General features: G+C 38.9%; 1 protein-coding gene across 3 annotated transcripts in view; it reads left to right on the top strand.

Annotated features, from left to right (window-relative positions):
• ATG7 (autophagy related 7) overlaps nucleotides 1–27,573 on the top strand; it is a 258,483-nt gene that overhangs the window by 94,575 nt on the left and 136,335 nt on the right. For all 3 annotated transcript variants that reach the window (XM_046641431.1, XM_046641447.1, XM_046641438.1), the window contains exon 17: nucleotides 3,167–3,247. In XM_046641431.1, coding sequence (XP_046497387.1) covers nucleotides 3,167–3,247 — 81 coding nt within the window. The remainder of the gene's footprint in view (nucleotides 1–3,166; nucleotides 3,248–27,573) is intronic.

The raw sequence follows: 27,573 nt of genomic DNA, 5'->3' as shown, positions 1-27,573 counted from the left end.
CCCATGTGACTCATTAATTCCGCTGTACATGTATACCCAAAATAAATGTCCATCCGCTGATGAATAAACAAAATGTGGTATATCTCTATAATGGACTATTATTTAGCAATAGAAAGGAATGAAGTATAGATACATTATACAATAGGATGAAAACATTATGCTAAGTGAAGGAAGACAGCCTTGTATGATTCCACTTATAGAAAATATGCAAAAAAAGCAAATCAGTAGAAACGGAAAGTAGATTAGTGTTGCCAGGGTCTAGAGAAAGTGGAGAATGGGGAATAATTGCTTATGGGTTCTGGGTTGCTTTTTGGGGTGATGAAAATGTCCTGAAATTAGATATTGGTGATGGTTGCAGAACTTCATGAATGTACTAAAAGCCACTGAATTGTATACTTTAAAAAGATGAATTTTATGATACATGAATTATATTTCAATAAAACTGTTATTTTTTAAAAAATAACTATTACACAAGGTATTTTGGTCATAAATACCAAAAAGAAGAATTTCAGATGATGGAGACATTATTACTAAATTGAGTGGTAGGTGGGTTGAGGATTTATGAAAGGGATGTGTTTCAGCTAAGTGGCTTTTAAAGAAGATGAAGATTTGGATATGTAGCTGTTTCCAAAAGGAAGAGTTGAGAGTCACAGAATTCAGCCTGAGACAAGGTCAGGAATGTGGGAAAGTCTTTGGAAGGGAAGTTGCAGTGAAAAGATTCAACCCAAGACATACTTGGAAAGGCACGATGGGCCCAGATCAGGGAGGACACTGAATGCCAGCATAAGGAATCCTCTGCTCTGTTTGGTCAGCTCTAGGAAGTTGATAAAAAGTGACACACCTCAGAGCTGTGTATTAGAAAAATAAATCAACGGCAGAGTGTTATGTTAAATGGAAGAGGGAGAGCCCACCTGTGGAGATGCCCGTGAGGAGTCTGTGGCAATTGGTTTCAGAAGAAGGGTTTCCTCTTTTAAATTACCTAAAACTGGAATTACTTTGGTTGTGTCTGGACCTTCTGATACCAACTTGGTGAATTTGCAAGTCTCACGCACGGGTGTTATTCTACTTCATTTCCTGGGAAAATGAATCACATTTCCTGGTAAAGAGCTGTCCAGGGGTGCTGAACAATAGGATGTGGGTCCCTGCTCGGCCAATCTGTTCACTTCGGCTCATTTTCTTCTCCTGTTGCTCACCACCTGGGTTTTTTGTTTTTATTTTCTCTCTTTTCTTCCTTCCTTCTCCTTTTTCTCTCTTCCTTTCTGCTCCTAACTTCATTTTCTGTCCTCCTTCCCTTCAGCTTTACCTCCCCACCTCCAGTCATGAGACACTTTAGCAGAGATAATTACCAATAGTTCTTTGTATGACATAAAGAGAGCTTGATATTAGCTGTATGAGAGAAAAGACAGTGAAGAAACCTTTTCATTGAGGGTATATGGGGACATTGACATACAGGCTGTATCAATGAACATTTTTAGTGGAAAATATGCTAAATATGACAAAATTTTTTCTAGGTAAATTTAATATAAAAGTAGTTGAGGTATGAGGAGGCTCACTATGAAAATTCTTTCAGGCCTATAATTTCCAGATCTCACCAGGAGCTCAACATTCCCATTCGTGACCTGCCGTTAAAGTCTTTTCTGCCACCTTCCTGTCTCCTGTTTAGGTGTCCTGGGTAGCCAATTTGTGACCCTGACTGTGCCTCAAGTCCTGTGTTATGAGTGGTCACCACATTCCTGGGATACAGGGAACTAAAAGATTGTCACATTTTCAGAGGTGCACAATGAGGCCATCTAACTTATCCCAACTATCTAATTTATCATTTCTACCAAACGTTCTTTTGATCTTGGATTAATTTGAAATCTCATAACATATAGATAGGGACATTTAAAAGATTGCTAGAGGCATTTCCTTCAAGGTTAGATTTTTCCAGCAATAAGTGTGCACATGCTATTAGGCTGTTACTTGCAGTGTGGATATAAGGATGGAGTTATCCAAACTCAGAAGGAAGCCTTTTCTTTCAAGAGTCTATCAGGTTTTGTCAGTTTTGTTTTGGGGGGAGTGTTAGTAGAGTGGCTAAAGGCAGCAAAGGTGGGTGGGTTGGTTCTTTTGCCCTATTTAAGTGAGACTGTAAAATTTGTGTTGAGATGTAATATTGAAGACAAAAGCTGTGATATCTTGAAGAAAGGGAAGAGGGGAGGGGGAAGGGAAAGAGGGAGGGAGGGAGCCCAGGGCTGGCCAGGTTTGAAGTCAGAAGTTCTGCTTTTAAATCTTCACTCTGTCACTTGGTTTTTCTGAGCCAAGTTGCTTCACCTTTCTGAGCCTGAGTTTTGTCACCATAAAATGGGGTAGTTGGTAAGATAAATAAATTAACTCATGAGAAGATTCATGTTGTCTGGCTTATTATAAATGTCAAGTCCTGTGGAGACTTGAGATTTCATCATTCATATTTTTAGTAATAATATTTTAACGATATATACAATAGTTTAAAACTCCTCTTTTAGTGTAAGTGTAGTTCTAGAGGTATAATGCTCTGAATAAATTGCTTAAATCCTAGTTTGTGAAACCTGGTTATAGCAGAAACTCTGTAAATGAAAATCAGTTGTAGTCTAGAAGTTTATGCTCAGGGTGGCACTGTTTCCCCATAAATTTGGTGATGTTTTCTGTTTTATCCCAATCTGTTCCAGGTCAAGCAAATAACTGGACATGTATTTAGGACCATCTCTGCCTTCTGTAGTCCTCAGGCCTTCTTACCTTGTGAAGTCCCATCCAATATCATGTTCGAGAAATGCACACTTATCCCACATCACTATAACTTATATGTGAGAGTTGAGTCATAATAAACTTGTTGAACTATTATATTTTTGAAGATATTTATGAAAACAATACTTTAGATTTTACAGCTTTCTTTTCGTATTTTGGAATCAGTTTGTTTTCAGGTCTCAAATATGGGAAAAGCTTGTAGGCCCTGGGTCCTGATGGAAAAAAGGACCCAATATAGTTCTTCTCCACACTGATTATAGTACAAGGGGAAATATCCATGTTGATCTTCATTTTCACTAGTCGTCTGTGTCAAGACTACCGTATTGTCGGAAACTACACATGCATTTCAGAGGTGTGGTCATCCAGGCTTGATGTGAATTATTTGTTTTGTTTTGTTTGTTTTTAGATCCGAGGATTTCTGTCACGGTTTGATAATGTCCTTCCTGTCAGCCTGGCATTTGACAAATGTACAGCTTGTTCTTCCAAAGTAAGTCATTCTGTGTTTGAGGAACTTATTTTTAAAAAACGAGCCTGTCAGCCTTCCCAGCAAGAGGCTTTAAGACCAGCTAAGGGCTTTTTTGTAGGGAGGGATTGGGGTCTAAAAAATCAGAAAAGATTTTCCTGTTTTCATTTGTCTGTATTCATTCTCACAGAGAAAACAGCCTGAGAAGATTTGCTTTACAGTGTACAGAGAGAGACTGAATTAGAGATGCTAGCTCTGTATCAGTATTTGCATCACAGTAATTTTGGCTTGAACTTGAACTTTACTGGTCTTTGCTCTTCCCCAGAGGGTTCCTCCTCCGGATGGACCGTCGTAGAGCAATTTTTAAGTGTTACTCAGAGAACGGGGCATACCAGGCAGTCCTGGCGGTGTGTCTTTGGAGATCTACATAACGTCAAAGAAAACATAAAGAGAGATTATGGGCCTGGATGAGGAGCCAATACAAGGGCTCAGTTCAGCTTTGATCTTTCCAGAGGCTCTAAAAATAGACCTGGTATGTCCTCCATTGTAATGGGAAACGGCTGATGTATCTCAAAACTACAGTGATGGCGTCTCATTTTTTAATAGGCTTTGAGACAGCCTGAGTTATTTTTACACGTATACTGTGTGTTACAGCTAATTTCCTATTGGATGCCTCTCTAAGCCTTTCACTGCCCCGTGATTTAACCTGGGCTTTAAAAACGCAGGATTCTTGATAAAACTTTCATGTTGGGGTGTTATGCAAAATAGTGTTAGGTTCATTAATCCCAAACTGTGGCTTCTCAGCTATAATTTGGGACTTCTTTGCTGTGTAACCTACATCTGGCAGTATGGAAGGGATTGAATTCTAGGGAAATTCTCTCCACTCTGAGTTGACAAGCTTTCTTTGAAAACTTGGATCATCTTAGGAGAAGCACAGTTTTGACCAGTTTCTCTAAAAAGTAACTTAGATTTGGCAAATGATATTGATAAATTTGGTTAATTTTAGGTGCTCAAAAATTTAGAGTAATTTTCTTTTTCCTTTAGTAGTAAACTAAGCTCCTGTTATATCATTATGCATCCCAAGTGCCTACTTTGAGATGGAAAGCTTACCATTTTTCACCAGTTACCCATGAGCTCATTCTTTCTTGAGTTTCTTTAAGGTGTCTTACATCTGCTCAAGTCAGGGCCTCAAGAGGACTGCGTGCACTTTTGTCTTCAGAAATGCAAGTTTTAGGATTATCTGCTCTTTAGTGGAGCCCATTTTTTTTCTTTGAATGGCTGAGCTAATTGGTCTCAAAATAGCTTGGCAGTATTGATTTTCATATTGAAATCATTTGGCACAGGTGCCAGAAGTTTTTCTGTGCTTTATGTAGATTGACTAGTCAGTGAAATAAAGATAACTGCGTTCTCTAAGTGAAATGCAAACACTCATTCTGTCTTATTCTAGTTCTAATTAAATTAGCCATTGAGATGCTGTTTATAAAAGAATCTCGAGCATACCAGCTAACTGAGGTCCCTTACATTCTTTAAAAGAGAATAGCTTTGCATTTTTCTTTCACACTTGTTGTAAGCATTATATTAAATGTAGGTATCACTTTTTTGTTGGCAAAATTATTTCCTCTTGGTGGTCATTCTGAGAGTCCTGCTTTACATAAACATGCTGGACGATTTAATACAAACTGACTTGGATTTTCACAGCTGTGCTATTCCCATAGCGATCACTTTTCATGTGGTCTGGGTATTAAATTTCTTTTGTGCTGAAAAGGTTGCTTCATTGGTGCACGTATTTCCTTACAGTAGAAACACAGCATTTACTTACTTGGCTAACTTCTTTATTCGCTTAGGAGAATGTCATTCTCTATTATCTGCAAACCCAACATTAAAACTTTGAAATGACAAATCCAATTACATTTTCGTCTCTGTGTATGTGAATTTTTCTTAACGCATACTTAGCGTAATATTTTTTATACTGAGTCATATCATAGTTGTTATTGTTTCAAAAAGATTCTTTGAGGCTAAAAATGACTTTTAGAAAATTCTCCTTTGACATTCATGAAGTAATTTTTTCCTTTGGTAGTTTTCAGTATTTTTGCTTTTTTTCCGTAGGACCAAGGCCATCCTTGTGTCTTGATTTAACCACAAATACAGACAGAAAGACTGGGGAGGTGGATAATTCTTACTCTGCTGAGTAAGAATGCTCTTGTTCATCAGCTTACATATATATAAGCGTGGACCTTCTCTAAGGCCTGAGGTGGTGAAGAATACAGTTCTCTGCTTCTTTGGCAGAGAAGGCCGAATCCTCTACACATCCATCATTTCTTACCCTGTTTGATTTTAGCCTGGCATAGAGCCAGGTGCATTGTCCCACTGTACAGAGAAAATATTGAAGAATCTGGAGGGGGGGGTGGTGAGGAGTCTCTTTCATTCTAGTTTCTGTTTATTGCCGTGCAAGACTTCCTAAAGTGACTGTTTCTGCCACTGGAATTTCAAAAACCCTTATTTGAAGTTATATGAGTTGTTTTTGAGTACTAAAAACAAATTTAGAGCCAACTAGAGTTTTCTGGAGTTGCTACCAGAGGGAAAAGTATAATTTTGAAACCAGTATTCTTGAAAGAATTTCTCATAATGCATTAAGTTAGTGGGTTATTATTAGCCTTTCACCTAAATATTTTTGAAGAAGTTAGGGTATTTTTTTTTGGTAACTTTCTATTTTGATATAATTTTAAACTTACAGAAAAGTTGCAAGAATAGTACAAGGAACTCCTGTATACCCTTTACCCAGATTCACCAATTGTTTGCGTTTTGCCCCATTTGTGTGTGTACTCTCCCCTACTATCCTCCCTGCTTCCTCCTCGCCCTTCTCTTTTTCTTGAAACAGAGTAAGTTGGAGACATTGTGGTCCTTTACAACTGAATACTTCAATGTCTGTTTCCTAAGAACAATACTATTTTCTAATCCATAGTCTATTTTTCAAATGTGGTTGTTTGTACCAGGAATGTTCCATATATAGGTTTCTTCTCTCAGACCAGGATCCAATTCAGGATCAAGCATTGCATTGAGTTGTCATGTCTCTTTGGCTTCCCTCAATCTGGAAAACTTCCTTAGCCTTTCTTTGTCTTACTTAACTTCAACATTTTGATATTTTGCCGGCTATTTTGTAGAATTTCCCTAGATTTGGATTTGTGTAATGTTTCCTTATGATTCGATTCAGGTTATGAATTTTTGGCGGGAATGCCAAAGAAGTAATATTGTATCCTCCTGTTAGGAGGCACATGGTGTATCTTATCCCCTTTGGTGATGTTAATTTCCCCCCTCCATATTTGTAACTACTTTCCCCAACAGTGAGAAACCTGGCTCCCATTATCCTGGACATTTTTACTCACTTGTTCAAGTCTAGAATACACAGAAAGCAGTTTCAAAATTGCCAGCCCACACTACTGCGGAAAGTAAACCTACTAACTAAAGTTTGATATTTGTGCATGATTCTTTTTTTCTAGGTAAAATTTACATACGGTGAAATGCATGAATCCTAAGAGAACAATTCTATAAGTTTTGACAAATGTATACACCCATGTAGCCTACATTTCAATCAAGATACAGAACGTTTCCATTACCCCAGAAAGTTCCCCTGTACCCCTTTCCAGTCAACGTTGGGGGAGGCGCCAGTCTGTTGAGTATCGTGACCATCCTCTTTCCCTATTAGGAGTAAAGTTGGCACCTTCTGGTGTTTTGTGCAACAATAGCCTTGTTTCTGGGACCCAGAAGTTGACCAAAACTTCTCTCAGATCTGCAAAGTCAGGAGCAGGGCTGTGCCTGAGGAGGCTGTGTGCAGAGTATTCTTGCTCTCATTGTGCAATTCTGTCACCCACAACCATTGCAATGTTGGAGGAGCAGCCTGTTATGAAGAAGCAGGCCCCAGACTTGGTTTTCAAACCATCTGGGACCTGCCTACTGCACAGATGTAGCAAGATATGCCCAGAAACCTGATCTTGAGATTTTAATGAGCGATTAGCAATCCTAATAATATGCTTGTTCTGGTGTTTACTATGCGATGGGCTCTTCTGTTGATGGATTATGATTAAACTTCCCAAAGTGACTTGTTAGGAGCTTTTTGTGTGCGTCTGTGTATGTGAGTCATGAGGAGTGACAGGGAGAGGGTAGTGTAGGGAGAATATCTGTCAGCTGGTATCATCATATGGTAAATTATACTTTCTTTAGCCTTTGTCATAGCCAATCTGTCCGTTTATCTTTTGATATTATATAATCCTACCTTCTCTCATATTTCTTTGTTACTAAAGAATCATGAAGTACCCAAATTTAACTCAGCTATTTAAACTTTCTTTAAAAAAAAACCTCTGTCCCAAAGCAGCCTGTCACTTAAGAGTTCTGCAGATGCACCAGTTAGAGGATAGAAAGGCAACTCCTAGATTTGGGAAGAAAGATTAAAGTCTTACTCTATGACTCTTAGCAGGCTTCCACTTATTCAACTGACATTTGAATCCGTGCTGTGTGCCAGAGATACAAAGATGATTAAAAGAGCCCCTGCCTTTAAGGAACACTATCTAGAGGGTGAGACAGACCTATAAACCGATAATGATCTCCCTTATATTGTGATGTGCTCTGCAGTCAAGGTATATCCTTTGTTACGGTATCCTACTACCAAGCAATTTTGTAAATGGGGAAACCAGGGAGGGTCTTGCAGACAGTGACTTCTGAGTTGATGTTAAAGGACAAGTAAGACTTTCTAGAAACATGGGAGAGAGGACAAGAGGAAGGCATTCTAGGCCGGGGAATAGTCTATATAATAGCCAGAGGCAAGAAGACACGGCATATTTACGAAGTTGTTCAGTAAAGCAGTTGTCCAGGAACCTAGGGCACCTAATTCCTTGCAAATTGTCATCTTGTCTTTGTGAGTGCCATTTTAGTTTCGGCTGTTCTTTGAGCTGGAATCTGCTGTACTTTTCTAACACTTGAAGCTGCTGTTTTGAGTTTTGCAATTCCGTATAAAACTCTTCCTCACCTAGCACCAGGCGTAGGGGGTTTCCTAGCCTGAGGCATCCAGCAGCTGCAGCAGGCCAGTGCGGAGGCCAGGAAGTCGGGGATTTCCAGGGTCCTGGCTCTACATCCCCTGCTGGCTGGCTGAGTGACCATGATCAAGGTGCTCCCCTCTCTGTCCGCCTCCATTTCGTCTTTTGTTAAATGAGTCAGTTAGATGAGATAACCTCTGACTCTCTGTTGACACTCAGAGTTACTAGCTTTTATATTTCCTTTACTTAATTTATTTTATTCTTTATCCCACAAGCAATGCATTTTAATTGAAGTAAAATTAGAAAATATATTTAAGGATGTAGAAGATAGCCATATTCTAACCACTCAGATCACTGTTTGCTGTCGATCTCAATCCTTCTTGACTTAAAAAAAAAATCTATAGGTATATGTAGATAAGTTTTCTCTTAACATTACTATTTTAAATTTAAAATTAGCTTTAGCGAGAGAGATTTATGGTGCTGCATCAAGGATACTCCCTGCTCCTCTGATTTGATAGGGTTTTAAATCTCAGTCATTTACAAGGACTGGCCAGAACCCAATCGGAAGAACTCACCAAAGCTTGTGCCAGGAATTTTTGCATACAGCTTCTCAGTGGCAAATATTACTCAAAACTGGGCTGCAGCCAGGTTTTCCTTCTCCTTTCCGAAAGGGACATAAATCTTTGATTTGGAAAATGATGAGTAACCCCAGGTTCCCTTTTCCTATCTCATTTACCCATTGAGGCCTCAAGTCTGTTTTAGTGTGTGATAGATTCCATATGTATGATTGTGTGATATAGTCTGTGTCTCACATCTTGTCCTTAGCAACTAGTGTTTCCTCAGTCTCCAGACCTGCTTGGTTCCCAAAAGGAGACGGAACATCCAGCCAGAGCCAGTGTGGAGTCTTTCGCTGCAAGCCCTGACCTCAAAGCTCTTGGCTCTTCACCTCCTTGAAAGACCTTGGACATTTCTCCCTTTGCTTCAATTTCCTCATCCATAGAGTGGGGAAAATATTTTCTGTTTCCCAGGGAAATTGCAATGTCTGACGTGTATTCAGTTCCTTGTGACCAAGTACCAAGGCCTTTGCCCACTCCTGGGACTGATGTTGACATCAGAAATAAGAAGAAAACACAGACCCCTGTGATGACATTAGGTCTCCTGGCGTGTGTGGAACCCTTTCTGGGCTCACTGTTCGTAAGCAGGTACAATGAAAGACCTGATTGGAAATGGAGGCTGCCCTGACTTTGAGAGGCTGCAGAATCTTCCATTGTGGTTCATGACAACTACTGCCAGAACCTTTCCCGAGATTCCAGAGAACTCAGCCTTTTTCCTTGCTTCTGACCTGTCATGGTCTGAGACCACCTAATCAGTTAGTTAAAGCTTATGCTGCTTACTCCTTTCCCTGTCACCTGAAGTCACATAGACATGCCTAGCCTGCCTAAAGACATTTTTTTCCTTACATCTAGACCAGAAAGTTTAGGACTGTGTTCGTCTTAGATGATTCCACTGGTTGCCTGGCCCAAGGATAGTCGTCAGGTTATTGAAGATCTGGGTTTCTTTTAATTTGGAATTAATCTCATTCACTTTTAGCCTTCCCTCCAAGCCCAACCCTTGACATAGTGGTTCTTAAATTTTTTGTGTCACAGACCTTGTTTGGCCTGATTAAAGCCATAAACTGCTCCCCTGAAAAAATGCAACTGAAATGAAAAAATCCACACACTGATTTGCAGAGTTTCAGTGGCTTCATGAAGTCCTCGAAACATGCCTGTGAATCCTTGTAAAGCACTCTTGCTCCATGAGTTTTTCTTTGGTACCATTCCTAAACTCTCCTGGATGAGACACTGGGGGATGGGGGTTGCAGCCAGCCCCACCTGAACTCTCTGTATGGCTTTGGGAGGTAGCCATCTCTCTTTTGGGACCCATTTTCCTCCACTGTAGTAAAGGGAGATGCATGGGTGGATCTACCACTGGATTTTGTTTTATGACTCTGAGATTGTGTAGTCTCTTTATCAGCTATTTCGTTTCTTTAGGCCCAGCTGCGTCCAGCTGGGGGCCAGGGGAAGACACTGAAGCTGCTCAGAGTTCTGAGTTTGTTCTCCCTGCTCTGGTGGTGCATTGGTTTGACTCCTGATGGGCAAAGAGCCCCAAACATCATCTGTTCATGTTCCTTCTTTCCTTCTTATTTATATAATGCATTCATCTTCTTCCCTCCTCCCTTCACCCTTAATACCTTTGGCAGGGAGGGAGGGAGAAACATGGTAGTAGCTGCTGGTTTTTTGAAATAAGGAAGCCATCTGCTTGAACTGGGAAACCTTTTATGAATGTACATGCTTGTACATACACAGGTTGTATACAATGTGTATAAGTATTTAAACTGAATACTTAAAACACCCAAATATATATTTTACATGCATTTATTTTAATGACCATTGTCATAGCAGTTCAGTTCAGCAAACATTGGAGCTCCTATTTCATGATATATTTTTGGATGATACAAAGGTAAATAAGAGAGCCTCCGAAGTTTCTGATGATATCCTTCTGAACAAGATAATAAAGTTATATTACATGATTGTATAATTCAAGTATATCAACTTATTTAAACATCTTTACACAAGAAATATTCCTAGCTTAGAAGGGGTAAATAGTTCCTATCAAATGGTAGTCACTGGGGCTGACCTCCAGGGCCGAGTGGTTAAGTTCACGCACTCTGCTTGGGCAGCCCAAGGTTTCACTGGTTCGAATCCTGGGTGCAGACATGACACCACTCATCAAGCCATGCTGAGGCGGCATCCCACATGCCACAACTAGAAGGACCCATAACTAAAAATATACAACTATGTACTGGGGGGCTTTGGGGAGAAAAAGGAAAAGTAAAATCTTTAAAAAAAAATGATAGTCACTGATTAAATGTATTTTGAATGATAAGAAAAATTAATGATTTGGTAGCTGAATAAATGAACAACACAACAGGAAAAAAAAGGAAGATAGCCTGTGCCCTCCAGGAACTCACAGTCTGTTAGACAGCTAAGACTTGGTCACAGAACGCCCTTCGCCTACTAGTGCGGAGGTATGATTAATCATTAAGCCATGGGTGGTAGCTATTATCAAATGGTACATTTCAGTGTTCTGAATATTTATTTAGCTTCTTTCCAGCTTCTACTATCTCATTTGCTTTAGTTGATGCTTTTGATGATTTGTTGTTATGTTGGAAGATCGTTTCCAGAGTATATTAAAGCAAGGAGCCTTTGGGATTCATCAGAGATGACTTAACATTTATGAAAGGACACATTTTGGCAATGAGCTCTTTGATCGGTTTTGCTTGCTCTCCTGCAGAATTTTTAATTTTCTAAAGGGCCTTCCAATATCCTGTCCAAGTATTTCTAAAAGTACTTATCGCTATAGCCTTTTTTGCCATAGAGGATGTGAAAGAACTGTTTGAGAACATCCTATTCCCGAAATTATTGTCCTTATAACTTGTTTATGTAACATTTTATGTGACGATGGTGATAAATTCTATAGTATCTGACATTCCCTAGTTTTAAGTAATTCTTTCATCATAAAAATTTTCTTAGTTTTTTCTTGACAAGGAAGAAAAAACTATGTGTTTCTCCTTTCTAGAATGTCTAGGGTCTGGTTAAAGCACACACTAAAGTTAGACATCTTGAATTTATAGCCATCAGACTAAAATTGGGAAACTGTTTCCTTTGTGATCCTAAAATGGCTGCAAGTGTGCCAAAGATGAACAGTCAGTAGTGAACAGACAGAACAAGTTTTGCAAAAGAGAGGAGCCATCTTGACACCGTATCAGTGTGTATGCATCAGTGTCTTGAGGACTAGTAGCAGCATCCCTGGGGTAACTGCCCAGTCTCCCACAACGACTGCTTTGAAGGGCATTTGAATAGTCCCAAGGCCTGTAGTCAGAACTTACCCGTAATCAGAACTCTAGACAGCTTAGGGGTCTTGGCAGTTGACTCTGGATTTGCTGAAGCATTTGGATATTTTTAAGACCTTTATTGGCACTCCAGTTTGGAATTGAAATTCATGCAAAAGTATATTTTTGTGTTGTTTGTAAAGGCAGGAGAGAAAATTTGTGTTTCTCTCAGTTCTCAGTTGTACTTCACATTTGTCTTACCTTTATGTCAACTCTTCATGAAAGACCCCAGAGGGAAGTGATAACAAAAGTGGGGACTGAAGCAAGTGGCAATTACTCATTGCTGCATTAAAACCTCTCACTATCCCAGGGCCGGCCCCGTGGCGCAGCAGTTAAGTGTGCTCATTCCGCTTCCGCAGCCCGGGCTTTGCTGGTTCAGATCCCGGGTGCGGACATGGCACTGCTTGGCACGCCATGCTGTGGTAGGCATCCCACATATAAAGTAGAGGAAGATGGGCACGGATGTTAGCTCAGGGCCAGTCTTCCTCAGCAAAAAGTTAGCTCAGGGCTAATCTTCCTCAAAAAAAAAACAAAACAAAAAACCTCTCACTATCCCAAACGTGGCACATGAGCTCCGTGATGCTCTTTCTTAAGGAAGAAAGCCTGACTAAAAACCATCCATAAGATTGCTCCACTGCCCGTATCCAGATTTTCTGTTAGTTCAGTTTGACTTGAAGGACTTCAGTCATAATGCAAGCAGATTTAAAACAATAACTGAGTGCAAAGTGACTTCCTAGTAGAATAACCTGCATAAGTAGGAAAACAAAAACACATACACGTCACTTGGATCTAGTAGAGGAATAAGAGTTTTATTTCACAACATCTGCTGTCCTTTGCCTAATCACTCACTGCTTCCTATTATTGAGAATATTCCAGTAGGCATTTAATACCTGAAAAATGAGACCCACATCACCCCATCACACTCTCTGCAAATGACTGCCAGTCCCAAGCAATGGGCCCTTCCAGAATGTTCCCTGAGGAGGCAGTGTGCCTGTCTCAGTTCTGCTGTGCCAGCTCAAAACAGTGGACTAGTTCTTCCTGGGAAATTGCTTCAGATCTCACAATATTTTCCTCTTAATAGCCTCAGCAGTGGTAAATTCTTGACCTTTGAGGGTGGGTTTGATTTTTTGGAAAAGGCCAAAAGTAACTTGAAGCTCTGTGTTGTGAATAAAGGGAACAAACAATTTACAAGAAAAAATTGAAAAATTTAAAAAAGAACTGCAGGGGCTTCAAACGGCTTTTGGGTCCGAATGAGAGAGAGCACCAGGTCAAGGGAACTCCACGTCTGCTAACCTTTTGACTATGAGCTGGCTGAAAGAAAAGGGGACATTCTGATATGGTTCATGCGGTAGAAATGAGCACTGGCTTTAAGGACAAGGCCACCTACTAACTTTGTGACCTATGACAAGTATCTCAAACTTTCTGAGCTTCAGTTTCCTCAGATGGAAAATAGTTAAAATGACTTTTTAGTGGCCATGAAGGTTACATGATAGCTTGTATACCAAGTGTCATGTAGTTGACACTCTGTAACAGTTTTCCATTGCTCCTTTGTAGGAGCAGAGATCAGTTGCCATTTCCATTTCCTTTCATAAATGCACTTTGTAATTTACAGCCGTAAAAACCTTTCTATCTTTAGAAGTTGACAGAAAGGGAGGGGAACAAAAAAGGATGAGCAATTCTTTTAAAAAGGGCATGGCCTCAAGAGGTGAGAAAATATTAATGTGCAGGTTATTAGATTCTTTGTCTTTTTCTTTCCTTTTCCCTTTTCTTTTCAAGTAGGCTGTTAATCTAGGGGTTTAATTATTAAATAAAATGCCACTGACGTTGAATATTGCCAGGAGTGTGTAGTAGGGGAGGGAATGAATCCTCTTATTTCCTGAGTATTTGTACAGGTATCTGTTACCAGTGTCAGGCCCACGACTTGACATGAGCTGACATAAACCTTGGGAAAGACTTCTTGGCTGTCTTCCTTCTGAATTCTCAATTTTTCTGTGCTGTTAGTCAGGGACATAAGAGACCCAGGAGGGCAGTTCTTGTGACAGCACCAGGCCTGCTGCCTGTCAGTGTAGTTGTTCTTGTCCCTGTCCCATACTGCTTCTCAGAAGCCTTTCCTTAGCCTCAACCATCTTGCTTTTTCTTGCTGTGGCTATAAACGGGTTAGAGCCCAGTGCAATACGAGAGGGATGATCAGCTGCCTTGGCTTAATCTTTTCAAGTGCTGCGGCACTTCTGTCTTCCTCTGGCATCATTTTATGGATGTTTTCCCGGGATCCCTTTCAAGTTTCCTGTGAAGTGGCTAGCATGCGGGCTTCCCAGTTCATCAGGTGGAGAGATCATTAGGCTCAGAGACATTACGTGAAAGCCCAGGATTTCCAACTCCCAGTTCACTCACCTACTGTATCAAATGCCTGTCAGACGATGATGTGGTAGGATTAACTCACACTCACAGAATTCCAATATACTCTTTTGGGGAGAAAAAAAAGATTCCACTTTAAATTTTTAGCAGTTTTGAAGTCTGGTTAAGCTCCTTGGTGAACCAGTTAACTGTCCTTAGGGAACTTGTCCTTTTTTTTTTTTTTTTGCTTTTAAGATTTTTTTCTTTTCCTTTTTCTCCCCAAAGCCCCTCAGTACATAGTTGTATATTCTTTGTTGTGGGTCCTTCTAGTTGTGGCATGTGGGACGCTGCCTCAGCATGGTCTGATGAGCAGCGCCATGTCCACGCCCAGGATTCGAACCAACGAAACACTGGGCCTCCTGCAGCGGAGCGCGCAAATTTAACCACTCGGCCACGGGGCCAGCCCCGGGAACTTGTCCTTTTAAAGGGGAATCCTGATACCCAGAGGAATATATTTCTTATGGTCGTGCTTTCCAACTGTTTCATCAGGAAAATCACGTGGACTGGAGCAACTTTAGGTGCCCTCCAGTCAGATGCAGGGTTGGGGGTGAGAATTTCAAAGTTTTTCCTCAAGAAAACTGTTTATGACCTAGTTCACTTTCCTATTTCTGTTAATTTTCAGCTTAAATATTTTTTGAAACATTTGGAGGGTAGGGACATGCAGCTGCTAAGAATCCAAGACAGTACTGTTTTGAAAATGCAAATGCTTCTGTTTTACATTTACTTGAGGAAGTAGATGGGATAGTTGCCTCCCATCTATTCCTTTGATTACAGAAATTGTTTAAATGACATCATTTTGAGTAGAATACAGAGTCCAGGTGGTTTGGGGGAAAATCATTGGGGAAAAAAAAAAAAAAAGATTGAGTATCCTTGCATTCTAGGGGCCAAGAAACAGAATGATGGTATTTTTGGCAGGCTCCCAGGCCCTGCAAAACCCACACCCCAAGGCTGTCTCTATAGCTTCCTGTGGTTTTCCCACTGAAGAGAAACAGCCTTTCTCTTGGAGGTTGCAGGATGGCAAGTTTATACATCAGCTTGATCAGCATGATATTCCTGCTTTGAGGTTATGTCCCAACAGGCTTCATTTGGGAAATCTGATGCGCCAGAACTGTTGCAAACTGAACTGAGGCGGTTTCACTGCTCCTAATAGTGCAAATCTTTTTGGTAGAAATCTGTAACTTCCAATGATTAGAGGTTATCATGCTACCATGTGGTCTGTAACAATAAAGGCAACTTCAGACCAAATTTTGCCACACATTTGAACATTTATTAGCAAGCAGGCACAAAAGTTAGTCATTTAGCCTGTTCTTAAAGACTGGGAAAAGCCTCAACCCTGGTCCTTTTGATATGTATCTGACATCAAATGTTCCATGGAGACAGATGCAGACATATTCTTGTTATAGGACATATCTAGCCTTTATTTGGATCAGGTGATGGAATCCTCTGTTGAGTCCAGACCCAAGACCAGAGCCCTATGTCCAGAGTGCCACTGCAAGGAGCATTAGGCTGGGGCCTGCTCCGTGGCCGAGTGGTTAAGTTCGCGTGCTCCACTGCGGCGGCCCAGGGTTTGGATCCTGGGCGCGGACATGGCACCGCTCATCAGGCCACGTTAAGGCGGCGTCCCACATCCCACAACTAGAAGGACCTGCAACTAAGATATACAACTATGTACGGGGGGGGGGGGGTGGGGAGATAACGCAGGAAAAAAAAAAAAGATTGGCAACAGTTGTTAGCCCAGGTGACAATCTTTAAAAAAAAAAAAATCAAAGCTTCTTTCATAAGGATTGAATGTATTAATATACATTTCTCACAATCCTGCAGTCACTCAATCAAAGCCATCATCTGTGTGGACAGCCTTTGGATAAGAAGAGTTCACGTGATAATCTCCATGTGGCCCAACTTAAAAAACAAAGCAAAAAAAACCCGGAGTGTTAGGCTGCCTGGTTTGCCAGATTCTTATAACCCACATGTATTTACAACATTGGATGTCCCTAGACAATAGTTCCAGCCGACCCATCAATATTGAACACTATTATTTTAATCAGAAAAATTATTTCTACCCTCCTTTATGCTCATTTGGGAACCCTCTAGTGCAGATTTAGATAGCTATAGTTGATATACTTGGAATAGCCTGGCTCTGGAGCTTAGACTTCTAATTAATCTTTCAGATGTCAACCAACCACACCTGGAGAAGGCATTCTTGATTAGGGTACCTCAAATACTAACCAGCTACCCCTGGTAGGAAACGTGTGTGTGCACACTATGTACACCGAAGTATTTAAAAATAAATTCTAGCTAATATAACAGTAGGTATCTCTGTTTTTGACCCTGGAATATTGTTTCTTCCATAATGTTGCCAGCCAGTGATGAGTGACCTGAGTTGTCAGTTGAGCTCTAGCCTGCCGGCATGAATCAGCCAGAGCCATGGATGAAGGCTCCACCCGTGGGGCCGAGAAAGGAGGAAAGAGAATTATAACTTTTGTTAGTTTTGTAGGCTTTGTCAAGCTCTTTTGCATTCCTTTCTCTCATCTTCTGATATTTATGGAAGTATTGTCTCCATACATTTTATAGAGAAACCTTTGTCCAGGGTCATAGAGTGAAAAAATTAGAGGAACTATAACGTGAACTCTCGTACTTTGTAGTTCCTCTGCACTATGATTCTTCAAAGAATACCATGGAACTTTTTTCCCTTGAGGCGGGTGCTGGCCAGGTGAGACCATGCGCCAAGGGTAATGTACATAGCAGCATGCTGGGGGAGTTCTACTTTAGCTGGTGGTAAACCGTGCGATTCAAACCAGCTCTCTTACTGAAGTCACCTAAAGAAACTAGATAAATTGCTTTTTAAAAATCTTCTTAAATATCAACAAACTAGTAAATTGTGGGAAATTACGGAGTTGAGATTTAGGAAAGAATGTAAACACAGAGGAGCGAGGCTAGTGCTGGGGCCACTTTTGTCTTGTGGCCATTTGCTGATCAGGGAAAAAAAAGTTGAGAGCCCAAGCTCACCTTGGGTGGCTTTTCAAGGTTAGGGAATGAAAACTGTAGTCTAGGTCCTGTCCAGCATGGAAAACCTGGTAAAACCATTCCCCACTTTAGGTTAGGACTCCCTGAAGAGACACACCTAGGAGTAAGGGTGAACTAGAAGAAAATCAACTCTCACATTAGCTGCAGCTCAGTTTTGTATTATCTCAGTGGCCAAGAAACCTTAAGGCTTACTCAGCATAAAATGATTCCATTTAGCTAATGCCGATAGGCGCCAGATAAAAAGCAATTAAATCTTCTTAGAGGAAGATATCATGATTCTAGTCCTCAAATTGTTTCTACAAATAGTTTTTTTTTGAGGACGATTAGCCCTGAGCTAACATCTGCTGCCAGTCTTCCTCTTTTTGCTGAGGAAGACTGGCCCTGAGCTAACATCTGTGCCCATCTTCCTCTACTTTATATGTGGGACGCCTACCACAGCATGGCATGCCAAGCAGTGCCATGTCCGCACCCGGGATCTCAACCGGCGAACCCCGGGCCATGGAACCGGAACGTGCACACTTAACTGCTGTGCCGCTGGGCTGGCCCCTCTAAAAATAATTTTTTAATTGCAGTATTCAGCCACAATCAGAGGTAACCAGACACACACAGAGAGAAGACACCATATGTGAGAACCAGCAAAAGTAACAGACAATAGAAATAGACTCACAGAGATTCTGGGTATTGGACTTACCAGATGCAGAGTATAAAATACTATACTTACAGAATTAAAGGAAGTAAAAACCAAACTTTAGTTTCAGCAAGGGCTGGAAACTCTAAAATGTGGCTTTGTAGATTAGAAAAACAAACACATTCTAGGGACTGGCCCTTTGGCCTAGTGGTTAAGTTTGGCACACTCTGCTTCAGCAGCCCAGGTTTGGTTCTCAGGCATGGACCTACACCACTCATCAGCAGCCATGCTGTGGGGGCGACCCACATACGAAAATAGAGGAACATTGGCATGGATGTTAGCTCAGGGAGAATCTTCCTCAAGCAAAAAGAAGAAGATTGGCAACAGGTGTTAGCTCAGAGTGAATCTTCCTCAGCAAAAAAAATAAATAAACAAAAAATTGCAACCAAACAAACAAATTCTAAAGCTGAAAATATAAAAACAAAATGAACAGGTTTATAGGCAATTAAGACACAGCTAAAGAGCAAATTAGTGAACAGAAAAATTGGTTAGAAGAAATTATTCAAAGTAAAGCACAAAGATACAAAAAGGAAAGTGAAAAAGAAGGTAAGAGACAGATGATAGAGTAAGAAGATCTAACCATCATATAATCAGAGTCCTAGGAAACTGAGGAGAAAGAGAATGGTTCTATAGCAATATTGGAAGAGTTATAGCCAAGCATTTGAAGCAGATGAATGACCTCAAGCTTCAGATCCAGGAAGTCCAACAAAGCCACAACAGTATAAATAAAACTCAAGTCCACATCTAGTCTCATCATAATGAAACTTTAGTAAACAGAATACAAAGAGAGATCTTACATTATTAATGGGGGGAAAGGTATTAACTGCAGAAGAGTGATGGCCAGACTAACATTTGACTTCTCAATAGCGGAGTGTAAACCAAAAGACAGTGGGATAATATTTTCAGTGTGCTGAAGGAAATAACTGCTAACCCAGAATTTTAAACCCAGCAGAAGATAGTGTTCAAGAATGAAAGCAAAGAGGTAAAAGTCAAAGTTAAAGATATTTTATATAGACAAAGGAGAGTCTACCACTAGCATGTTTGCACAAAAGAAATTTCTAATGGTTGTTCTTCAAGTGGGAGGAAAGTAATCCAAGATGCAAGGTCAGAAGTGTGGAAGAAAAAAAATAAAGCAAAGAAATTGAGAAATACGTATGCAACTGTAAATGAACATTAGCTGTATAAGACAATATAATGTTTCATCTTTTAAAATGTAGATTTGAAATACAGAACAAAAACGCCATAAAAGTTGGAAGTAAATGGAATTAGTCTGTTCTAAGGTTCTTGCGTTGTCTTGGAGGAGGGTAAAGGTGTCAATTAATGTTTGACCTTTGTAAGTCAGGGATATATGTTGTAATTAACAGACTAAACACTAAATAAATAGAAAAATTTGATAACTTCTAACTAATAAAGGGACAAATCTAATGAGAAAACAATTTAAATGAAGGAGAAAGGAACATAGAACAAGTAAAAGATGTAAAGCACAAGAAGTGGTGGTGGAGTTAAAGCCATATAGATCAGTAATTACGGTAAACATAAATTGACTAAGTGTTGTGGTTGAAAGACAAAAATTGTCAGACTAGGTTTTCAAAAATTGTGTGCATTATACAAGCAATATATTATTTTAAATATATGGATACATAATGAGAATAAGATGTAAAAATGTATACAGTCTAAACATTCACCACAAGAGAGATGGTGTAGCTATGTTAATATCTGACAAAATAGATTTTAAGCCAAAAAACATTACTCTGTGTTACTATTGTTTTTTTTGGTTGTTTTTTTTTTAATTTTATTTTTTTCCTTTTTCTCCCCAAAGCCCCCCGGTACATAGTTGTATATTCTTCGTTGTGGGTCCTTCTAGTTATGGCACGTGGGACGCCGCCTCAGCGTGGTCGGATGAGCAGTGCCATGTCCGCGCCCAGGATTCGAACCAACGAAACACTGGGCCGCCTGCAGCGGAGCGCACGAACCTAACCACTCGGCCACGGGGCCAGCCCCCTGTTTTTTAATAATTGATTTTAATTCACCAGGAAGATAGAATTCTAAATTTGTATGTACCCAATAACATGGCTGCAAAATATATGAAAAAAGTTTTTTACAGAACTACAAGGAGACATAGACAATCCATAATCACAGTGGAAACATGATTAATAAACATGTTCTAGTGAACACAGTGCAGCAAACTGTGAAGTCCATGTTCTTTCTAAGCACACACATAGTATTTTACAAGAATTTACCATAGACTGGATCATTAAGCAAGTCTCAGCAAATTTCAAAGATTGAAACTACAGAGAATGTGTACTCTGATTGTAATTACGCTAGAAATGAATAATGAACAGATAACTAGAAAATCACCCCCATATGTTTAGAAATTTGAATATATACCCCTAAATAACTCCTGGATTAAAGAAGATATAATGGAAATTAAGAAATATTTTAAATAAATCATAAAAAATATTTCATGTTAAAATGCATAGGATACAGATTAATGAGTACTTAATGGAAAAATGTATATCCTTAAAAGAAAAAAGGCCCAGAATTAAGATCAAATGTTTATCTTAAGAAGTCAGAAAAAGCACAATATGTGCAAACAAGTAGAAGGTAGAAACTAAAGAGAAGGGCAGAAAGATCAACAAAGCCAAGAGTTGGCTCTTGGAAGGACCTATAAAATTGATAAACCTCTGGTGAGGCTGATCAAGAGGAAAAAGAAGACACAGTTAACATGTATGTTAAAAACATAGTATTAAGTTTTTAAAAGTCAGATACAAAAGAATAAATTTCTAAGTTTGGCATTCAGAAACAGGCAGAAGTAAGTGATATTGTTAGGGAAGCAGATTTAGGTGGAAAAATTATAAAGAGTAAGGAAGTGTTTATCATACAAGTCAGTGTTTACCTCAGAGGGGCAAGCAGAGTGTCACGATTGAAAAGTGGCTTTGTAGGGGTTCTGGTGTGCTCATGTTCTTCACTGGGTAGTAGTTATAGAGGTTCACGCTATAGTATTTTAAACTATATATTACATTTTACTTTTCTGTTCTTTCATAATAAAAAGGTTAAAATAATAAATAGGCATTCTGCATCCAGGTTTTTGTGGCACACCCATCATTTACACTATTCTTTTCGCCAGACAGGAATATTCTCAACCTGACACGCCGCTTTTAAGAGAATGCTCATCCTAGCCTGAAGGTTTCCAATGCAAGAATTTCCAAAGAGTAGGAGTGACCCACTGGTAGATGATACAACTCAATAACCTGTAAGAGACCGAGTCCAAAGAAATGTACCTGCACCTCACTTAGTTTAAGCCAGTCTCTATGTACGTTTTGACATCGAGACTCCACTGTCCATTCCCTCTTACCAGGCACCCAAATACAAAAGCCCACGGGGCGAGGCCGATAAATAAATGAGTGAAGAGGACCAGGTTGAAGACAACAGGAAATGAATGGGGACTCTGGCCAGACAGAGCTCGAGTTCTCTCTGAAGGGCAGCTATGGCCCAGTTTTAGCTGATTACGGACTTGCAGAAATTTGGGAACAATGTTGCCAGATCTTTTGATTTTTTTTTTTTTTTTTGAATAGGTGGAAATCTGAATTTTAATGTGAAATCACCTGATTTTTAAGTGTTGGTTCAAGAGTATTTTTCCTCCAAAATACTCCATGAATCAAACCAAACTTGTGTCTGGGCTACTTCTAGCCAAGGGCTTTTGGTTTATAGCAGTGACTCCAAGGGCCATGCGGATTGGAGATAGAGAATGATGTATAAAAATAATTTAATATCATCAAATGCCTAAGTTTTCTCAATAGAGCTTGTACCAAATATATGCTTGTATAATTCTCAGTTCCAAAACTAAAAGAAACTCACTGAACCAAAATTCACACATTACGAAAGTCACTTGTGGTAATAATTTTCTTAATGAGACCTGGCTGTCTGTGCAGAGGAGCTAAGAACTTTTTACCATAAAGAATTTTATTAAAGGAGTTGATTAAAACTGCTAAATAAACAGTAGTATCACACAAGGTAATTTCTTTTAGAACAGCAACAGATGAGGTTTTAAAGTTGATTTAAAGGGAATGCACAGGCTTCTTCATGGGTTGAATCTCAAGAGAACGTGCTCCTATTTAGACATAGCAGGCTTTTTCGAAGTATGGTCCTAGGACCAGCAGCATCAGTGTCATCTGGGAACTTGCTGGAAATGGAAATTATCAGACCTCACCCTAGACCCGGTTAATCAGAAACTCCAGGGGTAGGGCCCAGCTATCTGTGTTTAACAAGAATTCCAGGGCATTCTGATGTGTGCTCCAGTTTGAGAACTGCTGCTCTGTAGTTTGTGACTTATTGTGAAGAATGACTTTAGAAAATTGTACTTGGTTATATTAAAGTTTCAAGTGTATTTTTTTTGTCTTGGGATCCTTTGTTCCTTCAAAGGATCTAAATGTTCCTTCAAAGAATATCTTTAGTTTGTTGTAGTCTATTTTGTTAAATTTATTCCTAGATATTTTATTCCTTTTGATGCTATTGTAAATGGAGTTGTTTTCTTAATTTCTTCTTTAAATTGTTCATTGCTAATATATAGAAATACAATTGATTTTTGTATATGCCTCTTGTCTCCTGCAGCCTTGCTGTACTTAGTAATCCTAAGAGTTTTTTGTGCATTCCTTAGGCTTTTCTATATACAAAATCATGTCATCTGCGAACAGAGCTAGTTTTTCTTGTTCCTTTCCAATCTAGGTGGATACCTTCTATTTCTTTTTCTTGCCTATTACGCTGACTAGAATCTCCAATACAATGTTGAATAGACTCAGCAAAGTGGGCATCCTTGTCTTGTTCCTAATATTAGTGAGAAAGTTTTCGGTCTTTCACCGTTAAGTATGATTTTGGTGCTTATTGATGCCCTTTAGCAAGCTGAGGAAATTCTCTTCTATTCCTAGCTTGTTGAGTGTTTATTATCATGAAAGAGTGTTGAATTTTGTTAAGTGCTTTTTCTGTGTCTGTTGAGATGATCATGTGGTTTTTGTCCTTTATTCTATTCATTGGTGTATTACATTGGTTTATTTTCATACGTTAAGCCAGCGGTGCTTTCCAGGGAATAAATCCACTTTGTCGTGGTGTATAATCCTTTTTATATGTTACTGGATTCAGTTTGCTAATATTTTATTGAAGATTTTTGCATTTATATTCATAAGGGATATTGGTCTGTAGTTTTCTTTATTGGTGATATCTTTTCCAGTTCTAACATCAGGATAATACTGGCCTCATAGAATGAACTGAGACATGTTTCCTCCTTTTCTATTTTTTGGGAGAGTTTGTGAAAGATTGGTTAATTCTTCTTTAAATGTCTAGTAGAATTCATCAGCAAAGCCATCTGGTCTTGGGCTTTCTTTGTGGGAAGTTTTTTGATTATTGATTTAATCTCTTTACTTTTTGTGTCTATTCAGATTTTCTGTTTCTTTTTGAGTCAGTTTTCATACTTTGTATCTTTCTAGAAATTTGTCCATTTCATCTTCTATTGTCTGTTTTATTGGCATGTAATTTCTCATAGTATTTCCCTATAATCATTTTTATTTCTGTAAGATTGATAGTAAGGTCCCTTCTCTCCTCCCTGATATTAGTGATTTGGTCAGTCTAGATAAAGGTTTGTCAATTTTGTTGCTCTTATAAGAGAACCAACATTTTATTTCTGTTCAATTGTTTATATTTCCTTCTTTCTCCTTGCTTTGTGTTTAGTTTGCTTTTTTGTTTTGTTCATAGGGTGGAAAGTTAAGTTATTGATTTGAAATAATTTTTCTTTAATATAGGCATTTATAGCTATAAATTTCCATTTATAGCACTCCATTCATTGCATCTCATAAGTTTTGGTGTGGTGGGTTTGTTTTTTTTTCACTTTCATCCATCTCAAAGTATTTTCTAGTTTCCCTTGTGATTTCTTCTTTGATCCACTGCTTTTAAGAATGTGTTGTTTAATTTCCACATATTTGTGAGTTTCCCAAATTTCTTTCTGTTATTGATATCTAATTTCATTCCATTGTGGTCAGAGAACATATTTTGTATGATTTCATTTTTTTCATTCATTGAAATGTGTTTTATTATGTATCCTGGAGAGTGTTCCATGTGTATTTGAGAAGAATATGTATTCCCTTGTTACTGGATACAGTGTTCTTTAGATGTCTGCTAGATCCTGTTGGTATATAGTGTTGTTCAAGTCTTCATTTCCTTGCTGATCTTTTGTCTGATTATATCCATTATTGAAAGTACAACATTAAAATTTATTCTTAAAGTTTGTTGTGTGTTTTTCCCTTTAATTCTGTCAGTTTTTGCTTCATATATTTTGGGGCTGTGTTGATAGGTATACATATGATTATAATTATTATATATTTTTGATAGATTGACCCTTTTATCATTACATAATGTCCTTCTGTGTCTCTAGTAACAATTTTGTCTTAAAGCCTATTTTGTCTGATATTAGTATAGCCTCTTCAACTGACTCTCTTTTGGTTAGTGCTTACATGGAATCTCTCTCTTTTTTTAAACAACCTTATTGAGATATCATTGACCTAAAAATTGTATATATTTAAGGTGTACAACTCGATGTTTTGATATACATATATATTGTGAAATGATCACCACCACCAAGCTAATTAACATATTCATCACCTCTACATAGTTACCATTTTGTATATGTATTGAGAAATTTAATGTAAGATCCATCCTTTTACTAAATTTCAAAGATACATTATTGTTAACTATCATCAGTCTGCTGTACATTAGATCTCCAGAACTTATTCATTTTGAATAATTGAAACTGCATGGAATGTCTTTTTCTATTCTTTTACTTCCAATCTATTTATCTCTTTGAATCTAAAATGAATGTCTTGTAGGCAGCATATAATTGGATCATATTTTTTTGTGTTTTGTTTGTTTGTGTGTTTTTTGGTGTGGAGGGTTGACCCTGAGCTAATATCTGTTGCCAATCTTCCTCCTTTTGCTTGAGGACCGTTGTCCCTGAGCTAACTTCTGTGCCAATCTGCCTCCATTTTTATATGTTGGATGCCACCATAGCATGACTTGATGAGTGGTGCGCAGGTCTGTGCCTGTGGAGCACACAAATCTAACAACTAGGATGCTGGGCCAGTCCCTGGATCATGTTTTCTTAATCCATTCTGCCATGTCTGCCTTTTAGCTGGAGTGTTTAATTCATTTACATTTAATTACTGATAAGGTAGGATTTACATCTGCCATTTTGCTATTTGGTTTCTCTATGTGTTATGCCTATTTTTTTCTGTATTACTCCATTGCTACCTCTTTTTATGTTAAATAGATATTTTCTAATGTCCCATTTTAACTCCCTAGTATTTTATTTTACAATGTGTTTTAAAATTATTTCTTGGTGTCTGCCTCAGGGATTACAATTAAAATATTGGTGTTTAACAATATAGTTTGATTTAACATCAACCTAATTTCAATGGTATACAAAAACTTTGCTCCTGTATACTTCTGTTTCCCTCCCCTTTCTTTGCGCTTACTGTCACACAATTACATCTTTATACATTATGTGACAATCAACATAGATTTATAATTATTGTTTATTCATTTGCATTTTAAATCACATAGGAGAAAAAATAATTACAAACAAAATATATATTTATTCTCTCTTTTATATTTGTCTATGTAGTTGCCTTTCCCTGTGTTCTTTATTTCTTCATGTGGATTTGAGTTACTGTATAGTGTCCTTTCATTTCAACCTGAAGGACTCCCTTTAGTATTTCTTACCAGGCAGGTTTTCTAATGATGAATTCTCTCAGTTTTGGTTTATTTGCGGATGTGTTAATTTCTCCTTTATTTTTGAAGGTTAGTTTTGCTGGACATGGAATTCTTGGTTGACAGTCTTTTTCCTCCAGCGCTTTGAATATTGCATCCCACTACTTTTGGCGCCTGTAGTTGCTGATAGAAAATTGGTTGTTGATGATCCCCTTTGTGTGGTAGCTTGTTTCTCTCTTGCACTTAGAAGATTATCTCTGTTTGTCTTTTGGCAATTTGGTTATCATGTGTCTAGGTGTGAATCTCTTTACTTTATTCTACTTGGAGTTGATCTTCTTGGATGTATAGATTAATGTTTTTCATCAGATTTGGAAAGTGTTCTGCTATTATTTCCTCAAATATTCTTTCTGCTCTTTTCTCTCTCTCCTATCTTCTGGAACTCCTATTATGCATATGTTGGTACGCTTGATGGTGTTCCATGGGTCCCTGAGGCTCTGTTTATTTTTCTTCATTCTTTTTTCTTTCTGTTCCTCAGAGTAGAGAATCTCAGTTGACCTGTCTTCACATTCACTGATTTTTTCTTCAACCTGCCTAAATCTGATGTTGAATCTCTGTGGTGAATTTTTCAGTTGTACTTTTCAACTCCATAATTTCTCTTTGGTTCTTGTTTTTATAACTGCTATCTCTTAATTGATAGTCTGTATTTTGGTGAGGCACTGTTCTCATACTTTCTTATAGGTGTTTAGACATGGTTTCTTTTAGTTCTTTGAACCTACTTAAAATAGCTGTTTTAGGGCTGGCCCTGTGGCATAGTGGTCAAGTTCAAGTGTTCTGCTTTGGCGGCCTGGGATTCATGGGTCTGGATCCTGGACGCGTACGTACACACTGCTCATCAAGCCCTGCTGTGGCAGCGGCCCACATACAAAAGAGAGGAAAACTGGCACAGATGTTAGCTCAAGGACAATCTTCCTCAAGCAAAAGGAGAAAGATTGGCAACAGATGTTAGCTTAGGGCCAATCTTCCTCACTAAAAAAAGCTGTTTTAAAGTCTTGGTCTAGTAAGTTCCTCAGTGACAGTTTCTATTGTCTGTTTTTGGCTTTTTTGAGGAAGATTAGCCCTGAGCTAACATCTGCTGCCAGTCTTCCTCTTTTTGCTGAGGAAGACTGGCCCTGAGCTAACATCCGTGCCCATCTTCCTCTATTTTATATGGGATGCCTGCCACAGCATGGCTTGATAAGCGGTGCATAGGCCCGAACTCAGGATCCAAACTAGCGAACCTGAGGCCACCAAAGTGGAATGTGTGAACTTAACCACTGTGCCACCAGGCCGGCCCTTCATTTTTGTTTTATGTCTGTATGTGGGACATGCTTCCTGTTTCTTTGTGTCTCTGGTAATTTTTTGTTGAGAACTGGGTGTTTTAAATAATATAATGTGGCAACTCTGGAAATTAGATTCTCTCCTCTCCCCATAGTTTATGTCGTTGCTCTTTGCTCTTGTTGTTGTTGTCATTTGTTATTTAGTGACTTTTCTGAAC

This window comes from Equus quagga, chromosome 1 (genome assembly GCF_021613505.1).
Source record: "Equus quagga isolate Etosha38 chromosome 1, UCLA_HA_Equagga_1.0, whole genome shotgun sequence".
In the NCBI taxonomy this organism is placed as follows: domain Eukaryota; kingdom Metazoa; phylum Chordata; class Mammalia; order Perissodactyla; family Equidae; genus Equus; species Equus quagga.
The sequence above is the reverse complement of the archived record's forward strand: the minus strand, read 5'-3'. Positions and strand labels throughout refer to the sequence as shown.